General features: G+C 53.1%; 2 protein-coding genes across 5 annotated transcripts in view; one reads left to right on the top strand and one right to left on the bottom strand.

Moving 5' to 3' along the window:
• HEMK1 (HemK methyltransferase family member 1) overlaps positions 1-2,981 on the bottom strand; it is a 32,156-nt gene extending 29,175 nt beyond the window's left edge. The window contains exon 1 of one of the 4 annotated variants that reach the window (XM_039390957.1): positions 2,912-2,981. The gene's annotated coding sequence lies outside the window, so the exon portion shown is untranslated. Of the gene's footprint in view, positions 1-68; positions 310-342; positions 538-2,911 lie in introns of those variants that run through there. The other 3 variants (XM_027728894.2, XM_039390922.1, XM_027728978.2) reach the window with 3 other exon arrangements.
• On the top strand, positions 744-12,076 carry CUNH3orf18 (chromosome unknown C3orf18 homolog). The gene is made up of 5 exons (XM_027729311.2): positions 744-801; positions 4,108-4,493; positions 5,836-5,861; positions 7,446-7,575; positions 9,408-12,076. Exons 2-5 carry the CDS (start codon positions 4,260-4,262, stop codon positions 9,486-9,488), a joined length of 471 nt encoding a protein of 156 aa, XP_027585112.1. The 5' UTR covers positions 744-801; positions 4,108-4,259; the 3' UTR covers positions 9,489-12,076.
• The last annotated feature ends 275 nt before the right edge of the window (positions 12,077-12,351 follow it).

Below are 12,351 nucleotides of genomic sequence, written 5' to 3'. Positions count from 1 at the left end.
TCTTACTGTCCCACTTAAACCTCCCCTGGCGCAGATTAAGACCGAGCCCTCGTCTCATTGCTGGTTACCTGGGAGCAGAGCCCGATCCCCACCTGGCTACACCCTCCTGTCAGGGAGATGTAGAGAGTGGTAAGGCCATCCCTGAGCCTCCTCTTCTCCAGGCTGAACACCCCCAGCTCCTCACAGGACCTGCGCTCCACAGAGCCCCGCCGGACCGGCACGCGGCCGCTCCTCCCGGCCTTCCCTGCACACCAAGGCCGGGTGGGGAGGTGTCCCTTGGCCTGAGGGGCGGCGGGGCCCGGGGGCTGCTCTGAGGCGAGCGCGCGCACAGCGACGCCTCACCTCACGGCCACCGTCACCGGCAAGGCCCGGGGGCGCAGCCGGCTCCCTCCGGGAACTCGGCCGGGGCGCGGGCAGGGCCGTGGGCAGCCGGGCAGGGCCGTGGGCAGCGGGGCAGGGCCGTGGACAGCCAGGAGCCAGGCCCGGTGCCGGGGCAGGGCCGTGAGGGAGCGGCCGCGCGTCCCCAGCGTCCCCAGCGCTCCCACCGCCTCGCGAGCGCCCCGCGAGCGCCCCGCCCGCCGCGCGCCTGAGTGACAGCCGGGCGCCGCGCGCCTGACCAACCGCGAGCCGAGCCCCGCGCCCGCCGGCCAATGGGCTGAGGCAGCTCGCGACGGGGCGGGGCCAGCGGCGGCGCGCGCGAGGCCGTGAGGCGCGGTCCGGCCCGGCCCGGCCCCGGGCGCGCCCCCGCGGCCGCTCCGCCCGCGCCCCGCGGGCACCGGACGCCTCGGCGGGGAGCGCGCAGTAAGTGCCGGCCCTGGCGGGCGCTGCCGCCCCGGCGCGGGGGCACCTCCGCGGGCGGGGAGGGGCGGGCTGGGCCGGGCCGGGCCGCGGGGGCGTCCGGCCGCGCCGTCCCGTCCCTCGGGCGCAGCGGGGCCGCCGCGACCTCTCGGCCTCGCCTGAGCCCCGGCGGGGCGGCGGCACCGGCACCGCGCGAGGAGCCGGCGGCGAGCCCCGGGCTGAGCCGGCACCGCCCGGGCAGCGGGAAGGGCCGCGGGACCCGTTATCCGCCTGGGAACTCCTTCCCGGGATGGGGAAGGAGCGGCTGCCGCGGGGATGTAGCCCCCGGGGTGGCACTGCCCGCACAGGGACAGGGACGGGGCGGGCGCTGCTGCTCCAGTGTCAGTGCGGGGTCAGAGAGCGGTGACATTGCTGGGGAGGGTCCCCGCGCCGGGGCCGGGGAGGGATGGGAGCGTGGCCCCTGTCCCACAGCCGGGGGCGACAGCGGGAACACGGGTCGGGGCTCCCCCCTGCCCTGCAGCCTGGTCAGCGCTGGGGCAGAGGGAGGGGAAGCCAAAAGTTCACGCACGGGGAAGCCACATCCCGTTGCCAACAGCAACCCAACGCCGCTTGCACTGCAGAATTACTAGAGCCACTTCATCGTGGTGAAGTAACGCAGGAAAAATGCTAGTTAATCTTTGCCTTCTTCACCCAGCGACACCGTGACCCATCTTCATCCCTGTGACACAAACCTCTATTCCTGTCACACCCGAAATGACAGGGCAGCACAGAGAGACTAAAACCAAGACTCAGAAGAGCCTCAAGTTAGTGCCCGAAACAGTGTTCTGCATCTCAGACGTGTTGGCCACCGCAGCACCCACCAGAGATCAGTTTGGAAATGCTGGCTTAGGAGAGAAACAAATGCCTTCTCCTTATTCCCAGACCCAGCAGAGAGCTCAGCACAGAGCAGTCCTGGCTGTGTGAGGAGCTCTGCTGGTGCAGGCAATGGATCAATGCCAGCTCGCAGCAGCTGAGGATCTGGTTGCTCTTCTATTTGTGCATGGACTGTGCTAAATCCTGCCAGTGATAGGTAGTATCTGTCCCTGGCCCTAAAGCCCTCAGAGACTTGGAGTGTGCCCAGCCTGTAAATCAAATTTCCAGCACTCCAGTGACAATGGGGAAAGGAAGGTGGTGGGAAAGATCATCCACCCCCAGCTCTACTGTGTGAGCCCTGGGCCATCCTGGCACTCAGCCTCCCTATCTGGCCCTCTGCAACCTGGACCACAAGGGGGCTTGGGAACAGAAATATCCCCACCTGGACCTGGACCTGATTGTCTAAGTCAGAAAACTTCCATACAGAACTGCTTCTAGAACTCGGTCTGTGGGCTTGGGAATCATCAGCATGAACAGGACCCTGGGAGTGTGAACGAGAGCCCCTGTTCTCACTAGACCAGATTTTCAGCTGGCTCATTTTAACCTAGCCTAACTTCTTTGGATTTCCAAAACTGACACTTCATTGAACTGAAAGCCTAACTCATTTTGTTTCTAAAGTTCAGGAGCTGTTCATCATTTAGAGCAAAAGCTCTCTGCAAAGCCCTTGGGCCTGCTTCACTCCTTTCACTTTTTCAATTTTTTATTTCCTTCGTAGCGACTTTTTTAAAAATAGGTATTATCATCATGGAGACTTTCCCTGAATAGCACAGATTGATGGATTCTGTCTGAGCAGCTGCTTGATCTGCTCAATAATTCCTTCCCTTTCCCTGCTGGGCTGTAGGTGCTGCTGCTGCTGTTGTGACACTGATTTCAAACTTGCCACCTTTGTGCCCCAGTGTCCACTACAGCTGAGCTCTGCTGTGGTCAGGGATGGCTAGGGATGTCCAGGTGGTTTAAAGCAGGTGCCCATGGTCTGGTGGTCAGTGAAGGACACAGTCCCTTTCAGCTGCAATGAACTCGTGACTCAGCACGACCTTAGGAGGGACCAGACCAGAACTGCTGTAACTCACCTTTCTCTAGAAACTCTTGGGAGTTCGACAGCTCCCACAGTCTCCCAGGCACTTCAAAATCCCCCTTTGCTTCACAAAGTTGTTCTCAGGGACCTGTGAGACAAACCCTGCATGTATGGCAAGACATTTACCTGCTCGGGGAGATGCAGGACGAGTCAAGGTGGCTGCTCCAGCTGCTGACTGACCACAGGGCAGCCTGGTGCTGCTTTCCTGGTGTGATTCCTCTGCTTCAGCAGTTAGTGACAGATGTTAATCACGCTGTGAAATGCAGTTGTGGGCAGCAGTAAGGCATCACAGTATGGGAACTGCACAGTAACCTTGCCTGGAATAGAGCAGAGTGGAGCAGAACAATGGCTCATTTCTCTTTGCAGGCACATCTTTTTCTGTTCAGAGCTCATTAACCCCTCTGTCCCAGCTGCATTCCAGCCCAGACATGTAATGTCTGCTAAACTGCAGAGAAGTTACCAGAGAACTGCTACAGTACTTCCTGGGGTCAGCTCTGCTCCAGAGTTAGCTGCATTTTCATGGAAGCACCTCCATGAAGCATAATGTTATATACAGTGGTTTTATAAACAAAGTGTGCAAATACTTTCCACAGGCTCATCCCACAGCATTTTGCAACTCCTGATCATTTGCACAATAGAAGCCTGAAGCAATTAAAGCCTTTTATGCTCTCAGCATGAATAGATCTATCAAATTTCACAACTCCAATCCAAAATTGGACTAACTTTAAAATTAATACTGATAATTACCAGAGCATGACTAAGCTTGAGTGGGTTCTTTCCTGGGGGATTTGAAAAAAACTCAGTGTCTTTAGTAGCATGGGGGACCAGTGCAACCCACAGTTTCCAGAGCACATGGGATACCACCAGTGACTAGCACAACAAAGAGCTCCTACTTTGGATTCAATAAAAAGCATCCTGAGATATGGATGCCTCACAGCTGAGTGTCATTTTATTGGATATGTTCCCACTGATATGTGTAACTTTACAAAAATTTCCAAGAGAAGAAGCAGGAAAATGCTGTGTCTCCTGGGGCAGATAGAGACCACCTGGTTCAGGCTGGGCCAGACCAAAGACAGGGGTTCTGAAGTTGTCCCCACATGGATCTGCCAAGTGCCTGCAAGGAGGCAGAGCTGAGCAGTGAGGGGAGAGTTATTGCTGACTTAAGTGAATCAAGCTTTGGGGGCTCTCAGTACCCCTGAAAAATCTTTTCCTTATTTTGAGTCGACATTCAGAAACTGTCCTGGTGATTTGGGGAACTGTAGAAAAGGCTTTGCCCATCTCCAAGAGCTCTGCACTGTTCATCTGTTCTCATTCTCTCCTAGGCAGAATCCAGTGTGGTTCCTATGAAGGAAGCCCATCAGTGGTGATGCTCCAGGACAGCTCTCACGTGAGGGTCCTCCACAGGAAGGGCAGCTCTGCACTCTGATGGGTGAGGACACCAGCTGGGTGACAGGAGCTCCCAAGAGCGGGCAGGATGAGTTACAGCTCACCCTCTGTGCACGACTTGTATCACAGCACCCCCACCACAGCCAGGCCAGACCCAGGGACAGCTCTGGATGTGACTGTGCCAGAAACAGCCACCATAAGCCCTGAGACTACCAGCTTCAACAGCACCAAAATCCCAGATGTGGCCAGCACTGGAGCCGGCATGAGCACGATGCTGCTGTCCTTTGGGATCATTACTGTGATTGGGTTGGCTGTAGCTATGGTAAGAGAGCCCAGCTAAATAATCCTCTGTCTCTTGAGGGTGGAGGGTGGCAAGGGGTTCTAGGACTGATTTGGGTTGAATAATTAATTTGTATTCTACTAAAGACTCACCCAGAACTGCTAAGTATTGATAGTTCCTGAGATCCCTTTTTTTTAAAGCCTTTATCCAGTGCTCCAGTATTTCTGCAGGTCCTGAAGTCTCCAAACAGGATGCCCAGCAGGCCTAGAAGAAGCCTTATGTAGTTATTTGTTTTTCCTAGCAATAGGAAGTTCAATTAAAAGAACACAAAGCAGATATTCTGTTCTGACTTGTTACCTGAAACAGTTGCATTGATTTAAACCTTGTCAACACTGGGGACCTGCAAGAAAGTTCATCCAAATTAACTTTTACAGCAGACTGTTGAAACCATGTTGATCTCCCCTGTGGACATGGGGTAATTGTTTCTGAATTGAAGTGGCCTGAATCCATCCTAGCGAGACTCACTCTGGACTGCACGTCCCAGGCTGTGCTTGCTGGGTATCCGTCCTTGAGGGTTTGCTGTGTCACTAACCTTGCCATTAATGCTGTGGGCAGCAGCTTTCAGAAACCACAGTTTCGGGCCCAAAACAGGCAGTGCAAATGCTGTAGTTGTTCTTCTGATGTATAACCAGATCGTTTCCCTGCCAACAGAGAAGAGGAGGGAGCAGCAAGCTCCCATTCCTCATACGAGGAAGGGCTTCACTAACACAACCAGCAGAGGAGCCTACTGCAAAATTTCATTGCAGGCCCCGGGAGGAGTTTTTCCAAAAGCCCCTAAGAAAACCTGGAAACGGTCATAAGTTCCCAAGAGCAACCTCCAGCGTCCGTAGTTCTCAGCACAAGGCTGTGGAGGCCCAAAGCCTCCCTTTCTTCCCAGCGCAGCCGCTCGTTCCGGCTGACCGAGGCAAGTCCCTGAGCATGCCCTCTTTGCTTCTTCCCTTTCTGCTGGGGAGGGGGTAGCAGCACTTCTACAGATGAAAACCACAAAGGGAAGCTTTTCCATCCACTCTTAAACTGCGACATAGGTCCTGCAGCCACAGCAATGTGCTGAGCTACACCTAATAATACACCTAATACTCTTACTCCTACTAACACACCTAATAACAGGCCACTGGAGCACTTAGTGCCACACATGATGTGCTGCCAAGCTCACACTGATCCACATGGAATTTCATTTCCAGTTGTCACTTCTCCCTCCCCCTGCTTTGGTGCACAGTGACACCAACCTTCTCCACCTCCCTTCTGTGTGCCCTGTGCCCAAAATTTCTCGGCTGCTCCCCATCCTGCCAGGACTGTTGTAATGGTGGTTCTCTTTCTCCTTCAGGTTCTGTATATCAGGAAGAGGAAGAGGTAAGTAATGTCTGTTGTTGGCTGAAGGGAACTCAGTGCTTCAAAATCCAGAGTGAGCTGGGAAGGACACAGGGAAATGGGGAGGGCATAAATGAGGGCTGTCTGAAAGCAAGGCTGCAGGAATCAGCTGTGTGGGACAGGCAAGGACACTGCACTCCTGGCACTGGCCCACCCTCTGACACCAGAGCTTCAAATACTCCTCCGCAGCTTTGGAAGGAAAATAAGGTTGAGCAGGAGGAGGTTGGGGATCCTGCAGACTCTTCACTCCTCATCTGTGAGATGCACCAAAACAGAGGAAAGAGTTATGGGTGTATAAAGGAGCTGAGAACTCTGTCATGAAAGGTGTGAATCTCAGGTTTCTGCCATTTCCAGATCCCTGTTTTCCAACAGCCCAGACAGTGACAGCAGCTGGCAGCAGCACAGTGCAGAGATGCAGCTCTCTAGCCCAAGACTTAGTATCTTAATTTCCTTGCTAAGCTCCTAGCTGAAAATAAAGAGAGCAGCATGCAGGAAGATACATGATTTGTTTCTTCTGTCTCTGACAGCAGGACCAGTGAAGATCCATTGGCTGTGGTACCTCCTCCCTACCTAATTCCTTGGGGCAGGCCTGGCCTGGCCACAGAATTTCAAGAATAGCTGCTGCCCACTGTAAAATTTCCAAGCCTGACCCTGCAGCCCAGGCCTGGATACTGCCACAGGAGCGGCTAATGCTTGGCCTGTGAAAGTAGCACTGCTGGAGATAATGGTTGTGCTGGCAAACCCATCTAGAAGCAGGGAAAGAATGTGTCATCCTCACACTTGCCAAAATAGATATTTGTGGTGACACTGCCAGTAACTGCTTGTGTGTTTCCCTCTGCCACCCCCCAAAACTCGGCTACAGCCTGAGGCAGGGCTTAGTGCTTTCCCAGGACCATGCCCACCATCCATCATCGAGCTGCCCAGTACTTAGGGAGACTACTTGGGGTAACACTTCATAGCTCTGTCTCTTGGAGCAATGATACAAGAGCAGGAACAGTCTGTCCGCAGGCATCAGCCTCCTGTGAGAATCTCCCTCTTTCCTGTTCTCTATTCACTGTTTATTATTTTCTATTTATTTTTATGTACTTCAGCCCTGGAGTTAAAGTACTGGTAGGTCACTGGAGCAAGAAGTGGCCTGCTACTGGCAGACAGTGTGACATGGCAGGACAGGCTGTTGTGGGCACAGGGATGGGGGGAGAAGTCACAAGATGCCCAGCCAGTATGTTCCACTGGCTCTTTTGTGCTTGATCTTTTAAGGTCTGTGGGAACTTAAATCCCTGTCTGATTCCTCTGTGTGTAATGCCTGCCAGCATTGATTAGTGATGGCAATTAATCCCTGTAACTGCACTCTGGGTGTCTTCCACTCCTGCCTGCTGGTAGTGTAGTAGGTTCTTCTCCTCATCCCTGCAGGACAGGACACAGCCCTTACACAGCAGGAGCCACAGGAGCAGAATCCCTGTGCAGCAGGACAAACAGCCTGGAGAAAGCCTCGGCAGTGGGGTGGGGAAGGCAGCCTGAGCATCTCTTCTTCTCAACCAACCCTTTTCCCTCCCCTCCCATGGGCAGGTTGGAGAAGCTACGGCACCAGCTGATGCCCATGTACAACTTTGATCCCACTGAGGAACAGGATGAACTGGAGCAGGAGCTGTTGGAACATGGGCGAGATGCAGCATCTTCCCAGGCATCGCAGAGCAAGGTAGGAAAGTGAACCTCTTACTACAGCCACAGGTACCTGCACTGCTTTTCTTACAGACACAGGGGGGGCTTGTAAACTAAGACCTTAGGAGGACTTCCTCACCTCTGCCAGCCCCGGAGACTTGAGCATTTTGGAGTGCTTAGGATGGACTGAGGAGTCAGGCAACAAGGACAAAGTGTCTGGGGAGACAAAGTGCTGGTTCTACTCAAGTAGGAGAGAGAAAAGAGCAACTTGAGTAATTAAGGATGAGTTTACTACAGTTTTACCACCCAGGGCACCATAAGGGAGCAGTAGGATGAATGTAGTTTTCTGGGAGACAGGCCTTCAGTGCCCACAAAGCACTAAGGCTCCTTTGCCCTTGCCCTGAAAAGTAAGTAATTTCTACCCAATTCCAAGCTATCCCCACTTTGCCTAAGGATTCAAGTGTGGAACAAGGCCTTGCTGAGGGAAAGAGCTAACTGTGCTGGAAGCCCTAAGAACACAGACAGAGAGCCTGCACTGCTGGGGCACAGCACAGCTGGGCTTGTCTGCACCTCCAGGCCAGCCCTGCTGGGCACAGAGCACAAAAGGGAGCAGGGTTTTCTGTTTGAGTTTGGGGTTAGAGAAGAAGCAGCTTTGACCCCTTCTGAGTGCTCCAAGGTGTGCAGTGTGCTGAGAAATTACCAGGCCCTTAGAGACCATTGACTTATTACATCTGTGAGTTAGAAAGAGCTTGATACTTTGGCCCATAATTTTTGACTAACGGCCCAGGTGGGTCTTTGACAAGAGAATATCTCCTTCCCAGTGTAGCAGGAGGTAGGAGAAATAGGGAAGAAGGGCTACTCACCATCATTTGAAGCCAGTTTCACAGTGTTCTGTGTCCTCTGTCACCTCCACCACACAAAAAGCCTTTCTGAGAGAGCCAGCAGGGATGGTTGGAACAGGTACATCTCAGCCAGTGATACAGCCTCTCCTTTCTTGAATGCCTCACCAGTTGCTCTGTGCTGCCCGTGTCTTCCCCTGGTTTTCCTGTCCAGGAGCAGGAATTCTCCCAAACAATTCTCAGTCTTTACACCTTCAGATAATCTGTAGCAAGCTTGGTGTGGGCAGAGAGGGAAAGAGGAGATACTAAATAGAAATGTAATTATAAAATATTTACCTTGACCTTACCCAGCCTGCTGAAGAGCACAAAGGAGATGTGTGTGTTTGAATATAAAAGATAGTCAACCTATAGAATATGCAGGTTTGGGAAAGCAAGAAATGTGTTGTATAAAAGCAAAAGATCTTGTCCTTAGAGTAGCACATACTGGAAAAACATCAGATCCCTCTATTAGTCCACAAAGGGGACTTCCCTGCAGGTAGTAGAGGGGGGAAATTATAAGGGCAGAAGTAACCTTAGTACAGCAAAAGCAGATCCTTCCTATACAGGGACTGGCCAGCAGGACACCTCAGATCCCTCCAGAGCTTGCTAACGCAGATAGCCTGTACTTGGAAAGTAAAAGAGTTTAAAGGCTTAACATAATAAGAGAGGGAGAGTCTAAAACAACAGCCCGAGTTCAGGCAGTGGCATGTTTCCAGGCCTCCTTGATGTCTCAAGTCCTTTCATGCTGCCTTGTATACATAAGTAGGGAGACCCAGTAATCCAATGATGTGGGGATTTTCACCTGGCATGGATGTGCTGCCTTACTCCCCAGCCTGTTGTATTTTCGTGTCACAGCCTCACTAATGCCGTGTTAGCCAGGCAGCCCCACTGGTGGGGATGAACCCGGGTCCAGCAGTGCAGCCCGTGCCAAGGCAGGGCAGTGCCCAGGCAGGGCAGCCTTGCTGGCTCTCACCCTTTCCTGCCCCCACAGGTGCTGCTGGCCGGCCAGGGAGCCGTGCAGAGACCCAGCCGCCTCGTGTTCACCGACGTGGCCAACGCCATCCACGCGTGACAGCACCTGCCCCGCCGGGCCCGCGCCGAGGATGAGGCAGCAGAGCAGTGACTTCCCGCCCGCACGGCCGAGCCGCTGAGCCCCGCTGGGCACCCCGGGCGTTTGTGTTACCAGTGGGCACGGGCCCTGCCACCCCTCTGGGAAGCAAACCCTTCGTGAGGGCAGTGGTGATTTTTTGGTGCGCCTGTTCCCACTGAAAGGTCCCGAGCTCCCGTTTCTGGGCTGGCGCTGGCTGATTCCACCTGCCAGGCTTTGTGCTTTGGAACGGCGCCTGCTTTGCGTAGATTACCCTGTCAGAGCACACGTGTGGGCTCTCTGGGCCAGGGAAGGAGGAGAGGTGCACGTTTCAGACACCTTCCCCCTTGGCTTTGTGTCACCAGGCCCCAAGGGAAGCGATGAATGAGCCTCTCTGTGCAGTGACCACAGCTCTGGCAGGTCCTGGGAGTGGTGGTGGGGGTGACTGGTGGCAAAACCCCTTTGAGCAAGGAGAGCTGAGTGGTAACTGGGGCACACCAGGGAAAATGCACACCAGGGAAAACACACCAGGGGTTTATCCTGCTGTGGTGTGTGGGCTGCTGATAAACGAGCACCCAGGGTGATGTTGAAGCGTAGGGAATGCGCTAGCTTTAAAAAGTGAAACAGAGAACATTTGGCCGATTACATCTTAACTGAGGAAGTGGCTGAATATCCCAAATCAGGGCTATTGTACAGAGAGAGTGGAATTCACACAGCCAGAGGCAGGGGCTGTCAGGGTCTGGCTGTGTGACTCTGTGCTGCTGAACTAGGAATAACAGTGCTTGGGCCACAAAGAGGAGTTGAGGAGTTGGGGTTCCAATATCTCGTATCCCCTCCTGCTTTGGCTCAGGGAAGTTTCTACAGGGCAGAGTGTTATCCAGAAGAAAAGATTAAGCTTTGAAATATTTTCTTTTAAATAAAGAAAAACATGTGTTGGCTCAAACATTACAACAGCTCCATGGCTGCCTCCAGAGGTGACTAACAGCTGGTTTGTACTTCCTTACCTGCCAGGATCTGCAGTCAGAGCCTTCTCTTCTTCCCGCTGAGGGGAACACAGAGCTTTGTGTTAGACTCTGCTCATGTCACCTGCTAAGAACAGGTAGGTGGGACTAGACAGGTAAGCCAGGAGTTTCCCTTAGCCCTGAAGCATCTCTCTGCCTGTGCATCCTTCAGGGCTGCAGGAGGAAGAGAGTGCAAAGGGGTCTCTGGCCACCTTGGCACGTGGCAGTGCAATGTGGGGTCTGTCCTCTGCTGGTGGGCACCAGCCCCAAGGGCTGCAGACCAGCACAGCAGTGCCCAGCACCAGTGCCCAGCCCTGCCCTGAGCCCTCCTGATCTTTTTCTGGTACGTGCATTTGTTAATCAGATCATATTCCATCCACAGTCAAAGCAGAATCAGGGCAAGCCAAAATTTGAATGCAGATCCAAAGCTTTATACAAGGGGATGTTTCAGAATGGCAATTCAGGTATCATGTGCTTTGCTGCAAGTCTGGACCTGCCAGTTAGTTTTCGTTCTCCCAAATATTTTTTTTCCTTCCCCACTGTGATTGTTTTTTCCATATTCATCAAATGCAGGCTCTTTCCTGGGCGTGTGCCACTGACCCCTGCAGGGCACAGCTCCTTACCAGCCCTCCCTCCTTCACTGACACAGCTGCCCTCATGGCAGCTTTGCAGGGCTAAGTTGCTTCAACTTTTCACTGTCCTGCTGTCTTTGTAAAAACTAGGGGGTTCTGGGAGTACATTAGGACTGGGAGTGTAGAAAACAGCTCATCCTTCAAAGCCAGGAGACCTGGCAGGAGGCATTCCTGGGCTGCTGCTGTTTGCCTCCAGGGATGCTGTTGGAAGGAAGGTGCCTGGGTACAAATACTCAGTTTAATCGAGATTAGCCCTTGGAATTTGAGCGCTGTCTGTGGGTCTTCCCAGAGGTCATGACCAGCTGAGAAACAAGCATCCCTCCAGACACACACACACACACTTACCTTCTCCAGGTGCTCACTGGGAGTGGACAGCCCCAGTTCTGCAGCAGGACAGGGATGCAGAGGGCAGCGGGGGTGCACGGCCATCCTAAATCGCAGCGCTTCTCCCAGAAACCTTAGGATCAGAACTTAATTGGTTGTTTTAAACTCAATAAAAGGCAAGTGTAAGCTGAGCTGTTTCCTCAGTCCCACAGCCCACATAGTAATCCTCCCCCAGCTCCGTGTGCTGCCCTGGGAGCTGCCCAGCAGTGCATGTGCCAGCCCAGGTGCAAAGACTGCACCCTGTTCCACGCTAATACCGAGATAAACCTTGTACAACAAACACACCTGCAGAGCAATTCTCTCCAGACATTCTTCCTGTGATGGTAGGCTTTGTGTCCTGTGATGACTGCCCTTAGATTAAAGTACAGATAATAAGGCTAAAAGAATATTACGGGTATTTGCTGGGCTTGTACTGGAGTATTCTTTTAGTTCCATAGCACCTCCTCACAGTTCTTGGGAGTTTATGTATAATTTAGCAGAAGCATTATGATGTAATTTAATTCAAGTGTTTCTGTGTTTTAAGCATTGAAATATAATTAAGCTATTTACATGAAAATCTGGTGTGATTGTCTTTTTTCCCCCCACATCATTTGCATTTTCTGCAGAAAACTGCTGAAGTGGATCCTCAGTATCTGTTGGTAATTTGTGTGCAGTGAATTCCCCCGCTCTTTCAAAAACTGAATTAAGTGTGAAAAACATGGAAGGGGAAGCCGTGCAGGGGTCAGGGTTTAGTGTCCTACAGCACAGAAACTCAGACCTCTTCAGGAAGGCTTGGTGGAGAAGGGGGAGAGCAGGAGCTTCCAGCTGAGCCGGTCCTGGGCATCCAGAGTA

This window comes from Pipra filicauda, unplaced genomic scaffold (assembly GCF_003945595.2).
Source record: "Pipra filicauda isolate LSUMZ 115617 unplaced genomic scaffold, ASM394559v2 scaffold102_size2360937_pilon, whole genome shotgun sequence".
NCBI lineage: Eukaryota > Metazoa > Chordata > Aves > Passeriformes > Pipridae > Pipra > Pipra filicauda.
Note: the sequence above shows the minus strand (reverse complement) of the source record. Positions and strands in the feature narration are given on the sequence as shown.